Source organism: Epinephelus fuscoguttatus, linkage group LG7 (assembly GCF_011397635.1).
Source record: "Epinephelus fuscoguttatus linkage group LG7, E.fuscoguttatus.final_Chr_v1".
Lineage (NCBI taxonomy): Eukaryota > Metazoa > Chordata > Actinopteri > Perciformes > Serranidae > Epinephelus > Epinephelus fuscoguttatus.
In genome coordinates this window covers 30841698-30862281 of record NC_064758.1, presented here as the reverse complement: position 1 = coordinate 30862281, position 20584 = coordinate 30841698, and the positions used below count along the sequence as shown (strand labels likewise).

Here is a 20584-nt window from a genome sequence, read left to right as displayed (position 1 = left end):
TGAAAATGGCGCTGTGGGACTGCAGCAGGAAGTGAAACTTGCGAAATGCTGGACATGATGTAGTTTGAAGGACCAGTCATAGCTCTTGCAGTCTGTGTTGGGTCTGCATTGCCTCGACGCGTGGTTACAATTTTTTGGAGGTGCACGTGGTGCCACTGCGTCGGTCGCAGAGGGACGCCACTCCATCGTCGTAGGTATGCGGAAGCATAAACCTTGCCTAAATAAGATTCAAATACACAATCACACAATCAGACAGACACATACAAACACACACTCATAAAAAATACGAATTAGTTTACCAGTTCATTTAATAAAAGCTACATAAACGCAAGTCTAAAAAGATTTTAAAAAGAGGTTTTAAGATTTGAAGCTGTCTACTGAATCAGAAAGTCTGACGTCCTCTGGAAGGGTTCACTGTACTACCGAGGATCAGATAGGGCCATTTGCATTTTCGTGTTTTCACATCGGCCATCATAGTTCTCCTACACGCTTGGCCAAAGAGGTTGACAATGATAGTGCTGTTGTAACCTCTTTGGCTTGGCAGATGAGAGAAGTTGCAGCTCTGCAAACTCACCACTAGATGCCACTAAATCCTACGTACTGTACCTTTAAATATCTACCGCTGTTCTTTATATCATGATTTAAAAGAGTTCATGTTCCTGATTTAGATTTGATAAATGCTGAGAATTAAGAATTAGTGAGAATTACTTCCTTGTGTGTTTTGCATTTTACTGAATACAGACAATCGTAACATACGACAGATGAATTCTTTGGACTTGGATTTCAGACTGTTGGTTTATGAACCGGATAAAATACTGTTTGGCACTAATGGATACATACTTTGTCTTGTTTGGATCTGAGCTGTGTGTCCTGTGCTTAGGGGGCTGTGTTTGTGTATTTGTTGTTCTTCCATTGTGGGTTATCTCCTGGAGCGTTATTTGTCTGAGGTTTATGCTGATGTTTGGTTGGTATTTATGCATTGTGCAGTTAGATGAGGCTGGGTTTGGTTTGTTGTTCATGTGTCTGAATAATCCCACGAGGGATGGAATCATGTAAATGACCGGATAAGAAAACACATACATGAATTCAGGTCAGCTAAGTTACAAATGACCGAAATGTAGAAACTACTCCAGCTTTCACTGGGCTCCAAACACAAACCTCTGCCTCCCCTCGCAGAGAGATTGCTTTCCTGGCAGACCTTCTCACACCATCCTGTCCTGATCATCCTGAGGGAGCAGCCTTACCATTCTCATCAGGTCTCAGTCAATGCCCACCCCATTGATCCCCTCCACTGACAGCACAGTAAGCCATCTGGAACAGTGGCGGTTTCCCTTCACCCAGGACGCAGCAAGATGGCTCTCGGCTCGACAGGCTGACAGGTGGGGTTTATGCAACCCGCGTTGCCTTAATGGAAAGAATAAATTGAGTGTCATTTTAGCTTAACACGGATGACTGCCTTAATGAGCCATAGATATACTATACGGTCACGTTTAAAGCTCACATGCCACTATCATTTGATGGGAGTAATTTAAAAACAGTCATTTCCAGATTTGAATTTCATCGCTTTTTAACTGATGCGGGCAGTAAATCAAAACTCGTGTGATGCTCCTGCTTCTGCTGTCTCCCCTAAAAGCAGCTGCTGAGGCAGATAGCCAATCAGATGGTGTGTCTCCTTACACAACACAACACAGCAGTTAACATGCTTTCTCCTCCTAAGCCGAGCAACATCTTAAGAATAGCCTCAAGCCCCTGTTGAGGCCGTAGCCTGAGCTACACAGCTGGGCTTCCTGAGCCTCTTCATAAACACCTCTCAGGCATGAGTTGAGGTTCTGTCTGTTGAACACACCCTCTGCAAAATAAGGAGCATGTGGGAAATAATGCAAAGGCTGTAGGATTATTTTTTCATATGCAGCAGTGCTTGTTTGTGGATTTAATACCTGTAAACATAATCTCCAGAGACCCCAGCGATTAGCCTTGAGTAACAACACCTATTTTGGTAATTAATTAAACATTTCTGTAACTTTTCATCATCATTTTGCATTGAATATGTTTGGTTTTTAGATGTATGGGGAGACAAAACAAACATTTTAAACCTGTCAGCTCTGGACATTACTGAAAATAATGTGCAGCCCTAAATAACAGACCCTTAAAGTACTTACAAAACTCCACAGAAGTCAGTCAGATGATTAGAAGTGCGTCACAGCCACAATCTGCTGCTTGACAAATACTTTAGTGGTGGACATTCTGGTCCGCTCACCTACCCGACATTGTGCAGCATTTGCTGACGTGCAGGCGGCTGCCGAGGGCATATAAATGAGCTGGGTGACTGGGACCCACCGCAGCAGTCCAGAGCAGCGTCACAGGCAGATGGGAGATATTTGATCAGATGTCGCAGACCTTTACACACCCTCAGGGAGCCAGAGAGACAGACACCCTCCTAATCCCCTCTGTTTGTGTGGACCACGTCAGACTGTGGAGAGAGTACAAGCTTTGGGAGGAATGGGAATTCAGCCATCGCTGAAAAAACAAACCCACAAGTTTCTTATACGAGGGAACGTTGCATTTATATACAGCGCCGCAGGGCTGCACATCCATGATGCAAATCTCCCGTTCCACCACATCCCAAAGGTGCTCTATAGGACTGAGATCTGGTGACTGTGGAGGCCATTGGAGTACAGTGAACTCATTGTCATGTTCAAGAAACCAGTTTGAGATGATCTGAGCTTTGTGACATGGTGCGTTACCCTGCTGGAAGAAGCCATCAGAGGATGGGTACACTGTGGTCATAAAGGGATGGACACGGTTAGCAACAATACTCAGGTAGGCTGTGGTGTTTAAACCATGCTCAGTTGGTACTAAGGGGCCCAAAGTGTGCCAAGAAAATATCCCCCACACCATTACACCACCACCAGCAGCCTGAACCGTTGATACAAGGCAGGATGGATCCATGCTTTCATGTTGTTTACACCAAATTCTGACCCTGCCATCTGAATGTGGTAGCAGAAATCCAGACTCATCAGACCAGGCAACATTTTTCCAATCTTCTATTGTCCAGTTTTGGTGAGCCTGTGTGAACTGTAGCCTCAGTTTCCTGTTGTTAGCTGACAGGAGTGGCACCTGGTGTGGTCTTCTGCTGCTGTAGCCCATCTGCTTCAAGGTTGGACGTGTTGTTGGTGCAGAGATGGTCTTCTGCAGACCTTGGTTGTAACGAGTGCTTATTTGAGTTGCTGTTGCCTTTCTATCATCTTGAACCAGTCTGGCCATTCTCCTCTGACCTCTGGCATCAAATGCTCACTGGATATTTTCTCTTTTTGGGACCATCCTCTGTAAACCCTAGAGATGGTTGTGTGTGAAAATCCCAGGAGATAAGCAGTTTCTGAAATACTCAGACCAGCCCGTCTGGCACCAACAACCATGCCACTTTCAAAGTCACTTAAATCACCTTTCTTTCTCATTCTGATGCTCGGTCTGAACTTCAGCAGGTCGTCTTGAGCATGTCTACATGCCTGGATGCATTGAGTTGCTGCCACGTGATTGGCTGATTAGTTATTTGCATTAACGAGCACTTGAACAGGTGTACCTAATTAAGTGGACAGTGAATGTATATGCTCTTGTGCTGCAATCAATGAGTTTGTTAAAAATAATTCCCAGTAAAACGCCGGTACTGAGCAGCTACTTAAGTGTTATTTCACACATACACAACAAAAACGGTGAATAACAATGGACTTACTAAACTGTGAAAACCTCTGACCAAACAAATAAATTAGGACAAGATGGATAATATGTCAACAAAAGACAACAAGGAGGAAAACAAACTGTCTGAAAGAGCAGATAAATGAAACAGCACTGATGCAGAAAATGAATTCATTGGGAAGTTAGAGCAGAAACTCGCAGGTTCAGTCTTGCAAGTGGGTGAGAAGCTGCAGTATTTAGTTCAGACTGGATCTATGTGTGTCTATCTAGTCATTCAGCTATCTGTGTTCATCAGTCAAGATTCTCTGTGTGGGAAGATGCTCGTTACTTGTCTGTTAATGTCGTTTTGCAAACCTCTCAAAGCAAGATAGATTCATTAACGTATCTGATGAATGATTACAAGGCCGACGAGAAACATGAAAAGTACAAACTTTAATTAGAAAAAAGGCAAAAGCATATTCACGCGAGCAAACAAACGTGTCTGAAAGCTGTTCAGATATGACTGTAAGGCCTGACTAACACAAAAACAGCGCTGAAACCATTTGATCGTCACACACTCCTGTTACAGTAAAACTCAATTTCACTAGCTAACATAAATACCATTCTTTGCTTTCATATCTTCAAATAGAAAAATACCTCATTTAAAACAAAGTCACACTCTTGTGTCTGCGAGTCAACAGTGCTACATTAATCTCCTCCCGGAAATGTGGTCGGGGGTAAAAACAAAGTGGAACAGAAACATTACATATTCAGAACTGACACCAGGTCACATTTGATTGCCTCTGCGCTGAAGCAACACCGGGATAAAAACTGAATGATGGTTCACATTCCTCGACTGTTTCACATTAATGAATTACACAGGAGCTGCGTGCATAGTGGCTCAAAAAAAAAAAAAAAAAAAAAACAATTCAGTGATGTTGAATAATGAGGAAGTTAAATGCCCAGAACAGAAATACAGAAATAAGCGAACCTTTCCAGAGTCAGGATTATGCACATTTGAAGGGTTCATCATGGATTTCAGTGGACAGCACTTTCACAAAATGTTTTAGCTGCAACAAAGGGCGTTTTCTGCTCATAAAAATAAACATTTTCAAGTTATTGTTTGCTTTCTGGCATACAAGAATGAGGGTTATCCTGAGTTACTAAATTTCACATGTTAAATGTAAGGAGCACATACGTAATGAGCATACAAACAAAAAGCAGTTTTTATAGCGTTTTTCAAAGGATGTCAGTTAATCACGGAGCGGTTTTGTATAAAAGCCATTTCTATGGAAAACCACACACACACAAAAAAAAGACACACATATATAAATCTCTTTCCACACAAAATGTACACACAAAGAAAAATAGCCCTGTTAGCTCCTAACTGATCTGCTATTCGGAAAAAATTAGGTTTCTTTTAAGCATCTGTACCAACAAGTAAATACAAGTGAAAGAAACCGGGATTCTGCAGTCACATCCCACATCATTTGTACTGAGGGACAGAGGCACATTCAATATGCATTAATGGCCTGTGGCGTTCTGCTTTCGAAGAATAGAGACCAGACAGAGAGCTGTATCAGGACTTGTAGTCTGGAGAATAGAGACGCGACCTGGGGCTGCTGTTTGGGTCCGTCCTCGGTATTGTGCGGTTGAAGGAGTTCACGACTGGAGAGTCTAAACCTGAAAAAAAGAGCCACACAGAGCACCGAGTAAATAAAGACACTATTGCTCCTTGGTGACTTGTAAAGCCACAAGGTTTGGGCACTTTGTGTGCATGACAATAAAGACTCAAATCAAATAGACCAGACACTTTGTGGAGAGAAATAAACAAGAAATATATGGAAATCAGTTGCTGGTTGTTAAAGGTAAACTATTAAGGCTTTTCCAAACACACATAAAAATTGATTCACTTAAGTATGGCAATTTTTAAACACTTTTTTATGCCTGAATCAATATGATTCAAATGCTGAGGTGGAAACAAGTTGCTCCTTTTACTCTTGCAGTTTAAGAGTAACATGACGTCAACAAAGCCAAAGCGTGAAAGCAGTAAACAGCGCACAGTCCAAGGACAGACCTTCAGCTGCTTGACTAGCAACTGGAATTCATCCAGCCCAGTGCAAACTCCCCACCAGATCAGCAAACTGTCTCTTGCTGTAGTAACACAGATTAGATCCAGCCTGCTGTGAACTCTGGCTGAGTTTGAGTTGATACAGCCGCTACTGACGGTCCACCGCCAGAGCTTCTGTCCGCTCTCCTCCTGGCAAAGGGTATTCTAGTGGCGGGGAGTGAGTTGGAGAGACCGTGGGGTGCACAAGCTCGCTTATTCATCTTATTTGTGGTTTGTATGTGTTGCCAGCCTCCTTATTCTAACCTTACCGTGTGATCAATCTACTGCTTATCTATTTATTTTGGTTATGTGACAGTAGTTAGTTGCTAGTTCCTAAAATGTTGAGGCAGAGGGTACTTGCTGTAGCTCTGGTTGAGGGTGAGAGGTTGTCAGTGAATAGTTTGTTGGGCACAGGGAAACAGAGATCTGTGTGGGTACATGAGACCCTGGATCACAGGGAGTACCACCAGTTGGTCCAGGAGCTTCGCCTCAATGATGGCCGTTTCCAGGCATATTTTAGGATGACTAGGGTGCAGTTTGACAACCTGCTGTCTATTGTTGGGCTGTGTAGCTCTGGGTATCAAGCGACCACTACCACCAGTATCTCCTCCATTGTTTACCAACTGTAAACTTATTGTTGTGACCACCACAGAAGGCCCGCCTCTCAAATGATCCGATTGGACAATGGGGAAAAAAGATGGCGACAAACCAGATGATGTGGGGTGTTTTTCTGCTTTGAGTTGAAGTTTTTTCAGCTTGAGTTCAGAGCACTCTGGCAAAAACGCCAGGCTCCCAGAGCGCAGAAACGTGAGGCACGTAGCACGTAAAAACCACGAGCAACAGAGACTCTGCCCTCTGCCTGTATTTTTTTGTTTTCTTATTTTGCTATGTTCGGGACGTTTCTGGGCACAGTGTGCAGGTGACGTTGGGATTTTATAAAGAGGTAGCGACCAGATACGAGGCAAGCAACAAGTATCCAAGAGGAAACTACAAAAATTGTGGACACAGTGCTTAAAAAAAACATGCAAAAATCGAGAGGTGAAACACCAAGCTGACAAAGACTCAGGTTGGTTTTCACTTTCACTGGTAATACTGTTGAGAAACAGTGGCTCACATTTCCTGCACAGTGCACCTTTAAGGTTGACAAATACAGCAGAATTTAAAAAGGAAATAAGGAAATACCTCTTGGTTTAAAAGTCACACACGAACAGCCTAATTTGTATTAGAAGCATGTATAGATCTCTCTCAAACATACTGTAGCAGCCAGAGCACAGGCCATAAATTGTGATATCAAACACCGCCTGCGGCAGAGTCGTTCACAATAAATTGGAGACTTGGGGACTGACACAATGCTTTTTTTGCTCGGTTTTACATCCAGATGAGCTTTAATTTACGACGGGTGAGTTGGCATTTCATCAAAAAATCTATTGTGACTGCCAGAAAATTGTCCTGGATGCTGTCAGACACCTCTTCTATCTTTTCTAATTAATTCTCAGTGGAGCTTTACAGCCTCGTGGCGTCACACTGTGTTAGGGGTTGTACAAACTTCTCTTTACTGCTTTAAGAGCAAAGCGAGATGGAGCTCAAGTTCTGACATGTAGCTGTATATCCCTTTGAATATATGCCTAAGTCTTTATTTACTTAATAGCTGTGGTACAAAGTGTCACAGTGGCGGTGTCCTACCTGAGATGGGTGGCGGTGTCCTCTGGATGAAAGCATGGTGATAAGCTTGTTCCCTTGGGCTGAACACAGTGTGGAGGACTGCAGGGGATAAAAACACATTTAAAAACATCACCACAGTGTTTGAAGAGCTCAGTATCAAAAAACCCTCTTGGGAATCACACAATTTCTTCACAACTTCAGGTGCTTGAAATCGTGACCGCCGTTGACGAACACAGATTTGCCGTGTTGTGACAATACTTCAGTTTTGAAGGTTACATTGCTTTTGTTACAGTATGAAAGACGAGCTGACCCTGCGGTGTCCTGCAATGTTGGAGGCGTTCGTTTTCAAATGTTTCACAAGCCATTATTACAACAAGAGTGAAATGCATTAAAAGTATAAATCATAACTGACAAAATTAAAACCCCCACAGCCTCTAACACTCAACTCACATGAACCTGATTCCATTACACAAAGAATTACGAGATGAAACTGAAAACCATTAATGTGAAACTAAATATTTAACCTCAGTATCACATTAAATAATCCAGGAGTTTAAACACTGTATTAGTATCATGGTACCTCCAACTAGATCAGTTTTACACAGGCTACAGATCACAGTGTAAAAGTGAACCACCACATCACTGCTGATCGCCACAGAACACAATGAATATAAAGGGAAACTTTGCTGATATTGAACCAGCTGTGTGGCATCACAGTGTGTGCAGATTGACGGTGTTTGGCTTCACCCCAGTGCTGCTGCCAGCACCTGGATCTCTGCCACCGGAGGGGCAGGGATCTCCAGGGGACACAATGCCATGCCACACAGCTGGTTGAATATCAGCAAAGTTTCCCTGCTTCCCTTCACTGGTTCCTGTACAGCAGGGTCGGTCTTTATTTCACTGTTATAATCATTAAAAAGCAAAAGCAGCATGTGTATACATTCAGTAGGCTATATCTTCAGTAGCTAGCTAGCTAACCCTACACTTGTCAGGGATTGATTTTGGTTCTGGAACAGGGAAGAAACAAATATCTTTTTCCAACCTCTCCAGGTAACGAGTATCATTAATACACGATGTGCCCCAGGCACAACATTTAGCTCCAAATCCACAAAACCAGTCTGAAAATGAAGGAAATCTGAATCAGTGGAGCACAGACCCTGGTTTGAGCCAACCCAATGCATTGTTGTGATTGGCCAGTCTGCGTCTGGGGGCGGGACTCAGCAACGGTTCAATTGCCAAAGGACTGTAGCTAGGTATGGTGCAAAGCAATTAACACCAAACCCAGACAACTTCATCTCTCCCCAAAAGGGAAATAAACTAATCACTGCTACCTGTACTCATATTACTTTCTTTTAGCATATTGAATAACAAAAATTATAATTGTTCCCCCAATATGTTTGTTCTCCTTTATAAATAAGAACCAAAATAAGTTGAGGAAGTTACAATAATTAATTTTCACAGCATTTGTACAACCTTGTTTATTCAGTGTCCATGGAAATCACTAACGCAGCCATAAAGGTTTGGTTTCCTCACACAGTAAAGAGAGTCTGTTTACTTTTCTAATAACTGCTCATCAACCATGTTCAGACAAGTTTAATATTTGGTTATCTGTGATGCTGTGTATAAATATAATTCAAAGATACTGCCGCCTTTTCTGGCACACTAATTTGGTCGTGCAGTAGATGTCTGGATTTGGTAGGAATGTGTGTTCATTTGCACACCATGCTTCCTGCCTTGCTTTTAATGACATCAAACATGTTCTGGTCCCCACTCTCTGACAGAGTGGTAAATATTTTGGCAGCACTGGCTCCCTGCTCCAAAAACACACACTTGTATGATCAATGTATTTTTAGAAATTCTGAATATCATATTCCAAAAAACAGAACAAGGGCAACAGGTGGGAAACACAAATATTTAACCATACTCTTTTTTCTACTTATTCAGATCTAGAAATCAATCAAATTCCAAAAACAGCTTTTCCTACAGACATGAGGTGACCCACCGATGATGACGATGGCGGTACCAGCCAGCAGAGCGAACAGAGTGAAGAACATCATCTGGTAGCAGTTGATGAAGCTGTGCAGGGAGTGGCCCCCCTCGATGTTAACAACTGGAGGAGCAGCTGCTGAGAGAGAGTGGAGGACGAGATAACAGGCTGTCAAAACCTCTTCAAAGTGCTGAGGACATACGACGACACTCTAACAAATATTAGCCGTGGCACTGAGGGATAATGATGCTCGTAACAGTGGCAGTGAAATTTGAAATCAGCGTTAAATTATGGTCTCTGAAAATCTGCCTTGTCTGTGTGCTAATGTCGTACAGATGACGGAAAAATGATTGAACAATACACAGAGATTTCCTTGTTAAATAAACTAAACAGACAAAAATGGCTACATTATGAGGCCATGACAACATACAGGTTCGCTTTTTATATCTCATGACTACTCTTAGGATTAAAACTCTCAGTGTATCAGCACAACAGCCCCTGATTGGTACGCCAGCAGGGATGTTCCTCAAATGCCCAGTGCATTCCTGTTGTCCTCAGTAAATTGGGCTACTGTTGTTATCTCTACTAACCCGAGATAAGGAAAAGCTATGAGCAACGCTGACAGTCATGACAACAAACCATAAGGCAAGTAATGTGAGGCAGAATTTAGAATTTGACACCATAAATGGAAAAATTGTGGACAAAGGCCCAGAGAGGATGTTGTGCTGATGGTGTAAAATGCATCTGCCTTACAGTAACGTAAGCCTGTCACTCAGCGAGGCAGTGGGGGCACCGGGAATTAATGGAGCATTGTTAATTTGACAAAGTATTTTAGGATTAGGCTACATGGATTGCATGGAAATTAATTAGAGGGGGATTATGTGTTGGTTCAGATTTGCTCAAACTTTGATTTTTCTTTTAAAAAGGTGACAGCCCTAATACCTTTCCTCTGACCTTAAACAACATATGCTTAGAAATCACCTTGTCATTTACACTGAGAAGATATCTGACCTTGCTTGGCAGCGTTGGAATCAGCCACGTGAATCAAAGTGACTGGGATGACAATACCACGGCTGCTGGAGGTGCTGCTTATGGAAATGGAAGCGGAGCCTGCTGCCTGTGGGTCCACAGCGCTGACGGTGTACTTTGAGAAACTGGGGAAGCCGTGGTGTACTTCAGTCTCTCGGACAGCGATGTTGGGGGAAGTGGACACTACCTAAAGGTGTGGAAAAGTGTTATATACATACAGTATACTTTGATCTTAAAGCTGGGGTAGGCTTAAATCTGGAAAAGTAAAAAAAAAAAAAAGGGTAGAATTTGAGAAGACACCCTCCTCCTGCAGCTCTCCCCTTGCTGTCCCAAGCCGCTTCCAACAGACAACCACAGGCATATGCAAGCACTTCCTACAGTAACCCCCTGTTTTCCATATATTGATTTATTTACTCTTATTTCATTTTGCAGATGGCCACAGTGCAAATGCTCAGCCCCCGGTTGCTGTGCTCTTTCTCTCTATGTTTATCAGACCACAAATGGACAAGACCTAGCAAGCTAACCACCCCACGGTCCCTCCGCCTTGCTGTCCACCGCTGTGGACTGCTTTGCTAGGAGGAGAGCAGGCAGCAGCTCCAGAGATGATCCTTGGTGGTAGCAGCTTCAATCCAGCCATGGCCGGCAGCAGTGCTGGGTCTAACTGTGTAACGGAAGCATCAGAGTTTGCTGATCCAATGCAGAGAAAGGGTTGAGGTTTGCGTTGGCCGGATTCTGGTTGCTGAAGGGGGGTTAGTTTCTGGAGCTGCTGCCTGCTCTTCTCCCAATGAGGTGGTCTGTGACGGCAGGGAGTGTTGCAGATGTTCGCAACAAACCCAGAGCCTTTAGCTAAAGTTAGCAGAAAGCGAAACTATTAGCAACATTTTTTCGCCGCTATTGAATTTATTTTTCTAAATGGAATTTATTATCAAACTCTTTTCAGATTGTCTTTTTGATAAGCCTTGTGTTGTGGCTGCTTTGCAGCGTAGGCAGTTGTTGCCAATGCTGGAGAAGCAACTTTCTCTGCATCTGCATTTATAGAACAGCCATAAAGAATGGCTTCTTTCTGAAATGACCTGTGATTGGCCAAAGTCTACCGCGGCAAGCTGGATTCTCTAGAGCCTCAAATAGAGCCAGAGGAGGAGCAGAAGTCTAGAGTTCTCTCAGACCTCTTGCATTACAATATGCTATAAGATTATTATGTGAATTTTGACCAGTGATGCCAAAAATAAAACTGCCTACCTCAGCTTAAAAGGAAGTTAATTTTAACAAGGGTCATGCTAAACTGTAAAAAATGATCTGCTATATTTATTAGAGGTTCTACTAGAGGCAGTGTTTTGGCTGACCTCCATGTTGGACAGGGCAGCCGTGGGACCGTAGACGGTGAGTTCAGCTGATGGATGCAGGTTTGAGAGCAGCAGCTCAGTCTGGTCAGAGTAGAGGCCGGGCTCTATTGGCAGCCTGGCGCTGACTTGCTCCCCAGAGAAGGCACTGCCCTCCAGGCCTGCCCTCACCAGCAGGTTGGTCATGGACATGCTGAGCACACGAGTCTGCTGGTCAGTCGCTGGCTGCAAGGTTATGGAACATGTGTAGGAGCCTGGGGCAAGAATTCACAAGAGGGAGAAGTGATGGCTCGAGATAAATTATTGATGTGTGCATTTGGGACAAAAAAAAAAAAAAAAAGGATCTCACAGCGTCAGTGTGGTCTCAGAGAGGTGAAAGATACATAAAAGCAATATATATTCCCACTCAGCTCTAATGTCCGAATTTGTCAGGGTCATTTTGCAATCACATGCTCCCATTAGGACCTCAGTGGGATTCGGCTGAGTGGTTACAACCTTGTACACACACACACACACACACACACACACACAGTGGATCCCCTCAGACAGAGGCCAACAACTGGTGTGAAGTCCCAAACCCCAAACACAATTAGACCAGTGCTTCTAAGCAACAGGGAGTCTCCTTAGTTCAATACATCACCTGGACACCTTTTATAGTCCCTGCTAAACTCATTCCATGGATATTGATTATGCCCTTGTAAAAAGTGTTTCCCCACCAGTCGTGTACAGCATACGCATAAACAGTGTGCCCAGGTTGGGTTTAACAGTAACACTATTTTGGAAAACTGAACGCTTCTAAAAAGGTAGAAGATGATGTGAATGTCAGAACAGTCTATTTCAGCACGGAGAGTTAAGAGATGCTAAAAGGTGGTTTTAACTAATCTGTGATGTGCATGTAAAAGAAAGAAAACAAAATCAAAACTAGAGGATTTAATCCCGCTAAGACGCCCAAATCGACTCATGTTAGTCATCTAAAACAAGGTTACATCAGTGCTGCAGGAGTAAATAAGGCCTAATGCACTGCATCTGAATAAAATAAAATGATTCAGTACTGTCAGATGCTGTGAAAATGCTCACAGCCTATACACAGATATAAAAGACTCGCTGCTCCTTTGACCATGGCTGTGATCTCTGGTGTGAATTCAGATCAGCCTTACCAGTGCTGGAGTCAAAGCTGGTGTGCGTTTTGAAGACATCATTAGCGGGGAAGTCAATAGCATCACTGGTGAAGCTGAGATGGCAGCTGACAGAGGTTTCTGGCTGCAGCTGAGAAATCGCTTTGGTCTGGGCAGAGGAGCAGGTTCCTGCAGAGCAGAGCAGAGCAGAGCAGAGCAGAGCACACTGGCATCAGATACAACACCTCTGTGCTTCATTACACACTTTGTTACTAGGTCAAATATATATATATTTATATATATATATATATGAATATTAATGGCTCTCATTTATTTGTAAGTATTTTAGGTAAGGGCTGTTAGAAATGAGAGCAGAGAATTTTGGGTAATACGCTTACTCACTTTGTGTTTGAGAGTTACATAAAAAGATTGATACCACTCTCATTTAAATATGAAGCTACAGCCAGCAGTCGGTTAGCTTAGCTTAGCACAAAGACTGGGAACAGGTGGAAACAGCTAGCCTAGCTCTGTTTGAGGGCAACATAATCCTCTAAAGCTCACGAATAAATACATGAGATTTTGTTTGTTTAATCCATCCATGAGCAAACAACAATTCGCTGCTTCATGAGGGAATGTGTCAGACTATTTATCCGCTCTGTGCAGTTGCCAGGCAACCAGCGCACACTCTAAAATTGCAGGTCAGCACATATCCATCCTTATAACAGTGAATTGTTGATTGTCACTTGGGTTTTTGTACAGATTCAACAAACGAGACAAAACATTTTAAAAGGTAGGGAAGTGAAAGTAAACCCAAAAGAGATTCTCTCTCATTTTGGAACAAGTTTTGTCCGCTTGCCGATTAACCTCGCTTTTTCTGCGCTGTGTCCGCAATTATCAGAGCTCTTTTGTGGATACGTGCTGCTACTACCTGGCCACTACCTGTGCAAAAAGCCCGACCTCACCTAGGATTACTTTTGTATGAGTCTATACATTTTTAGGGAAAATCCTGCATAGTCCACCCTCAGAAATTAGGCTTTAGAGGTGCTGGAAGGTGAGAGCCAGGCTAGCTGGTTCCCTCTTTTATTCCCCAGTCTTTGTGCAGTGTGCTAAGCTAAGTGAACAGGCTGCTAGCTGTAGCTTCGTATTTACCATACCTTACTAAGAGCGGTATCAATCCTCTGATTTAACTTTTGGCAAGAAAGCCAGTTAAGTGTATTTGATGAACTATTCTTTTCACAAATGCTGACTACAATGGAATCACTTCAGTACCAATCAGGTTGGTTCCTCTCTCTCTGGTGGTGAGTATGACCTTTGACTCCTTGCCAATCCTGACAGGTGTAGCCTGCGCCATAGCAGCTGTCCTTGTAGCTGCTTCGACTACAACCTAAAGAACCAAACAGAGAAAGAAAACAGCCAATAAATCCTTCAAACAGATCCAGGTGTGTGCTTGGAATAATCACATTATAATTTACATCCACAGCTAATTGTTTACATCAATCAGACCTGACAGTGCAACAAAACTAATTTAAACACAGCTGAGTGTTTAATGTAATATCACTGCTACCTCTATTAACGCCTCTTCTCACACTGAAAAAAAAACTTCATCACTTCATTCAGTTTGTTGCGTTCGATTGCGTGTGAGCACCTTTCTGTTGAAGATAAAATACCTGGCAACAAATCACACCAGTTCTTGTTCTGCTAATAGAAAATATTCATATAAGATAGCGTGGTTACATTCAGCTCACGAGCAGGGAGGAGCATGACTGGATGAAGTATGGTGACACACTGAGAGAGAGCCAATTAATCCTGTCCACACTCCATCATGTATGAGAATCTCAACAGCGGTAATGTCAAGCACACACATTAAGCAGAAACAATGTGTTGCTGAAAGGTAATGATGGATATACTATACATCTGCTGTGCCTTTTATGCTCATTATGATATATTGCTGAAGGACTGATACAGTATGATGCACTGCTGGACAGGAACAGAATCTCTGGAGAATAAAGATGTCGAGAGTAGAAATAAAAAAACGGAGAGGTGTGCTGTTTGCATAATTATCGCATAACCTGATAGCTCATTCCTCACAGTCATGACTAAAAGGGACGCGCAGTCTGTCAGTGAAGCATTGCAGCTTAGATAGTCGCCAACGCCTTCAGATAACATACCTCTCTGTATGTTTTCAAAACACCGGGTATCTCATAGTACACAGTCACTGTCCCGGAGTCTCTGGCCACTGCTGCACCACTTTTAGGGTCCACCTGAAGAACGCCATTAGCTGAAGAGCTCCAAGTGCCATGAACACCTGCAGAGAAAAGACGATAATGTCCAGTTCTTAAAAAATACACACACTATGTTAAAACAAACTTAAGGATCTCCTCTGCCAAAAGTTAAAATGTAAATGGACTTAAGATAAATAGCGACTTCATTCTTAAAGAGCATTCAGTAAAATGCAGTATCAGAAATATTCTAATTCCACTTAGTCACAGAGAACAAATGAAATAAATTTTAACAGCATAATGGTGGTGGAGGAGCACAAAAGCAGATAATACATTACGAGGCTGTCATCATTGGAGTGCCAAATCTTTACTATCAACTTAAAAGGAGCTGTACATGACATTAAGAGCATATCTATGATTCATGAGTCTGGGGCGGGATACTCTGCACGTGGTTCCCAACACGGACGGAACTGTGTGTTCACAACAGCAACAGTGCTGGAAGAGCTAACATTGTCACCAAATGGGACCAAGATGGTGACCCGTTTGGAAACTCTTATACTCCAAAAACAGATCATGAAATGTGTTTCCGAAAACATTTTAAGCAAGAAATAAGCCATGTAGTGTAGTTGCTTTATCATTTCAGATCAACAACGATTAATTAAAACGTGTTTCTGGAGGTCCCTGAGGCTGTGAGTCATGCCGGACACCCCTGATTTGCATTAAGTTGCCGAGGTTCAGCTTCATGCAAATGAGAAACAGACCTACCGTCTCTCAAAACACAACACAAGTGCACGCCATGGCCTCTTACGAGCATGGAAATGATGGATCCTGTGAACTTGTAATGTACCTCAAGTGCAGTGCAGAGTGGCGGCGATGAGCTAGCCAGTGGGATAAACACAAAGGGACTCACATGCACTGACATGCATTTGCAGCCTGCACAATACCACAACAATCCAAAAAGAAGCTCAGAATACAACACACAGAAGGAGCAAGACTTCATTCTCTGCTCAGGACGCCATTACTCCGCCATATCTTTACATAGCAAGTGGTGGTTTGCTGCTGTATCAATGCTCTGAATTTTGCACACAGCTCCTTTAAATCTCTTTCATCTGTTCAAAATCATTATTTTCCGACCACTAACATACATTCAAAACAGTCTGCTGCTTTAACGTGTACATGTCTCACCATCTGGGCTGGTGAGCTGGGCAGCGAAGCAGACCACATCCCCCACCACCAGTCTGTGGGCCTCATCGGGGTGGATGGCGTGCTCGACAGGTAGTGGAACGTAGTCCGCCACGCCCATGTTTTCACTGTCCCACACTGCAAGAAGAGTGAGGCCTACGTTGATCGTCCGCACTGTCAGAGTGTGGTTACCGGGCCCGATCCCTACCTGCACCAGGTCGTCTCTGCAGGACAGAACAGAGGTACGGGTTGAATTACATTTGTGTAACTAATCAACTTATCAATAATAAGTTAATTTCAGACACAGGGAAGAGACTACTTGTTATATTTTAAAAATACATGAAACTCACATAAAAAATGACACAAAATGTATTAAAAAATGTATCTTTTAGTAACACAACATACTGAACATCAACACAATAGCACAAAAAACCTGCTAGTATTCCCTGCTTCACCTATTTTCATTTATGGGAGAAGCAGGTGAATCCATCCTCCAACTCAGCTCAGCGTGGAAGTGTTGTCACTTGAGAACTCGGTAAGCTGGGTAAAATTGGGTCAATACTATTAGATATGCTTAAAACACAAGCTATTGAGAACAGTTCTTACCAGCAAAGAATACTTTAGTTTAGCTGAGTGTTTTCTTTCCTTCCCGCTACAATAGTTCTGCTCTATCTATATATTTTCCTCTGAATAAATTTCTTGTTTTGTTTTATTTATCTGTTGTGAACAAACTTCAGATAGCTGTAACATCTGATTGGCTCCTCGGAGACTCAAAAGGATCTAATCACAGGCCAGCCCCTTTTAGTCCCAAGACTACCCGCACTTTACTACTCTGATTTTCTACTTTTCCCCTAAAATTGCCCGTCAGCACCTGGAGAACGAGGTAATAGAATCAATTTATTGTGCAGACAGATGAGGGAGTCCCTCATCGCGAGGGCAGCAATGCTCCTCCCTGCCCGACACGCCTCCCATTAATTTAGCTCACTCACTGAGGTGGAAACAACTCCATCAGAAATGAGGTTGAAGGGACAGCCCAGTAAATTAATGTTGTGAACTCGTGGCGCAGCCTGCCGCTAAACCCTGCCATGACCTCGACTACTCTGGTTGTTCTCTGCAGATATGATCGCACGCAGGCTGAACCAAAGACCAACAGCACGGTGCATCACAGCAAAGACTAGATAAAGATTGTCAGCGCTGGATATATCTTGTGCGAATCGATATCATAAAGACACAACATGTCAAATATGTACAAAAAAAAAAAAAAATCAATATTGTGTCAAGAATCCTTGTTTTTCATTTTAACACTGGCTTAACAATGATGGACAAACACATGCCTGATAAAATGAATTCACCGTTCAGCCGGTAAAGGGTGACTGGTGGGATTTCTCTGGCAGATTTTGAATTGTGAGGAGACATTAGGTCACACGAGGCTGTGCCAGGTTGAATGAACTGATCACTCAAACAGAGACTTTGGTACTCTCTCTGTATGTACATAGCCAAGAACTTTAGGGCAACAAGCAAACTACAAAACATAACCTCCTCCCTCCTCTGCTTGTCAGAGGAGGGAGGAGGTTAAGTCACCCCTTAACTCACAATGTTTATGAATCATGTAAGTAAATGACAGCAACATGGTGAGAAGTGTTAAAGACTGTGTGTTAGCAGACCTGTTTGTGGAAAACGTAAGCTGGGAGTTGGAGCTGTGGAGGGCCTCTCCGGTGCTGGCGTGAAAGTGCACAGTGAAGGTGAGCACTATACCCAGGGGGAAGGCTTTCAGGCCATCTTTGGTGTGTGTGTAGAGCACTGGAGTGGTGCTGAAGCGTACATAGGACACAGGGACAACCTGAGGAATGAAAGGAAGAATGAGTGCCGCGCTCATTAACTGCAGGGACAATGTCAGCTGTCATTTCAAGGGTCAATACTGCTGTTAATGATCACAGAGCGTCCACACACCTCAGCCCAATGAGGATGAGCCTGTAGCTGATGTAACAATATGTGGCTCTGAATGACTGACGACGGAGATGCCACACAAAGATCTATGATATCAGAATATGCCTTGTGTTTTCTTGTTAAGGTAGAATGAATGGGAAAACAGGGCTTTAATGTTCAGCCATTACTGAGGTTTGTTGTTTGTTCTTATAAATAAAAAATGGACAATTGATTTGGGGGTAAAATGCAAACAGAAAATAGAAAAGCAGAATTTTTCTTATAGCCTGTATGCTAGGTTAGTGCCTGAACGAACACTTTTCAAACACCTACACTTCGAAAGGCTCAATTTCCAGCCCTGCAGTGCACTCTGTCATATTTCCTAATAAACTGCCATATCGTAATTTAGTGTTCAACCCATTTTAATTAAACTGGGCAATTTGGATGTGAAACATTAAGTTTCAGCAGACTGACAAGCACGTCTTACATAATAACGGCAGGTAAGAGGTCACTGAAAACAGATTTCGGATAATAACCAGAGGATGTTGCTTTTAAAACCGCAAATGTGAAACACTTTTCATGCAGTGGCTGACTGACCTTCAAAGCGAGGATGAGAGTTTGATTGACACCAAAGGTCTCTTGCGAGGTGATCAGCAGAGAGGAGATGCCAGTAAGAGAGCCAGAGGAGAGAGAGCCCTTATCATCCACTTGAGCGATAACAACCTGGTCAGGGCAATCCAGCATCCGGTAAGACAGTGCACCTACACCATCCCTGTTAGAGAAACACAATCGCATCAGGCTATGTGCACGTTTACATCGTTTTGGAATGATAGCCGGTAGAGAAATCCACACATCCGTCTATACACTAGACAAAAACTACTGTGCAACCACTCGTAACTCACCTGCTAGTTTGGAGTTTGAGGGCTGAGTTGGGAGCCATCAGTAACTCCCCGGCCTCCACTTCGGGATTAAGCATGTGTAGCTTGTCATAGACCTTGATCAAAGCAAATTGTTGAGACTCCAATTATTAGAGGGCTTTAATCATTCTTTGATGTTTCGGGACAAGTGACATGTCATAGTTTAATGCAGTTTGAAGCTGGATGCATTCAGCTCAAACTAATCTGCCTTCTTATCACTTTGCAAAGTTAACAACTGCAGATATTCCGAAGCTCAGCAACTTCAGTGCTCTGCTGCCTCTAATGCCAGCTTTCTCTATTATGAAGAAGCAGCAGGGGTACATGGTTATGATAAGCAAAGTAGTCCATAAAAGAGGTCTTTATAAAATATCTGCATTTACAGTATCTTTAATTCTGGTGCTCAGGACACACAGATACAATGTTTACAGTGCTTTTTTTAGGCCACAGAGCTGTACCTGGATCTGGATCTCATCCCTGAGCTCCTGCAGATCCCCCACCAGCTGCCCGGCCTTGGGGTCTGTAACTCTGAGCACCACCTTCAGCCCTGTCCGCCCTCTTGTCTTCCCAGTCACCCTCATGCCGAAGTTGTGCTCTGACTGAAGCTCCACGTTAGCCTGAAAGAGACAGGCGCCATTAAGAGAATGGCAAAAATAGCAGCAGCAAATCAAATAAAAAGGCAACAGTGATGAGGAAAGCGGGGACAAGACAGAGCCTGACAAGGAAGCGGAGACGAGGCAGATGCTGCTTTTGAGTTCTAATCATACTGTAATGCAGGGACAGCACATCTTAAGTCAATCTGATAAAAGGATCGAAGAGACAACAGGAGCCAAAAATAGGAACAGTTCAGTGGCTGAAACTGCATGTGACATCAAATGCAAGAGAGAAAATACTGCAGGTGCAGTGCAGGATACCTCGGTGTGTCTCGACTGGACATCCAGGATGTCTCTCTTGGTGGTGGACCACATGAAGGTGAGGCCAGGTACAGCGTTACCAAAGGAGAAGGGTGTTTGACTGTTGGTCAGACCCATCACATATACAGGCATCTAGAAAAGGCAAGATGAATGAAGGCAATCAGTGAGTACAATATTGCTTAATATTGCCGACACCAATAACATACTCCATATGATACCTATGTGTAGGTCAGGCATGCTTAAAAAAAATACATTGTGCTTGACTGTACCACACCACAGACTGTATGGGTTGTAGCTGCTGGAGTGTGAGCTCTGCATCGGGGACTGTTAGTGAGAGTCTATCCGGCCACACACACAGCGACAGGGCCACCATTAGCATCCAATGACAAAAATAACTTGACGGTTATTAAGGGATTCAAAGTGAGTCCAGCTGTTTTGGTGTTGGTGTGAGTTTTTTGGGACCTTTAACCTTTCACTGCTGCTATTGTAGCTCGTGCTAACTGTGGAGACGTTGAAC

General features: G+C 43.2%; 1 protein-coding gene across 2 annotated transcripts in view; it reads right to left on the bottom strand.

The window, feature by feature from the left end:
- Positions 1-4110: 4110 nt before the first annotated feature.
- Positions 4111-20584, bottom strand: part of nup210 (nucleoporin 210) — a 45525-nt gene continuing 29051 nt past the window's right edge. Inside the window, exons 27-40 of one of the 2 annotated variants that reach the window (XM_049581198.1) lie at positions 20068-20199; positions 19612-19770; positions 19142-19233; positions 18837-19011; positions 17981-18156; positions 16320-16540; positions 15084-15220; positions 14185-14299; positions 12958-13104; positions 11804-12054; positions 10443-10647; positions 9447-9569; positions 7466-7543; positions 4111-5355 (exon numbers count right to left, since the gene is read on the bottom strand). In XM_049581198.1, coding sequence (XP_049437155.1) covers positions 5252-5355; positions 7466-7543; positions 9447-9569; positions 10443-10647; positions 11804-12054; positions 12958-13104; positions 14185-14299; positions 15084-15220; positions 16320-16540; positions 17981-18156; positions 18837-19011; positions 19142-19233; positions 19612-19770; positions 20068-20199 — 2115 coding nt within the window. In that variant the 3' untranslated portion in view covers positions 4111-5251. The remainder of the gene's footprint in view (positions 5356-7465; positions 7544-9446; positions 9570-10442; positions 10648-11803; positions 12055-12957; positions 13105-14184; positions 14300-15083; positions 15221-16319; positions 16541-17980; positions 18157-18836; positions 19012-19141; positions 19234-19611; positions 19771-20067; positions 20200-20584) is intronic. The other variant, XM_049581199.1, reaches the window with a different exon arrangement.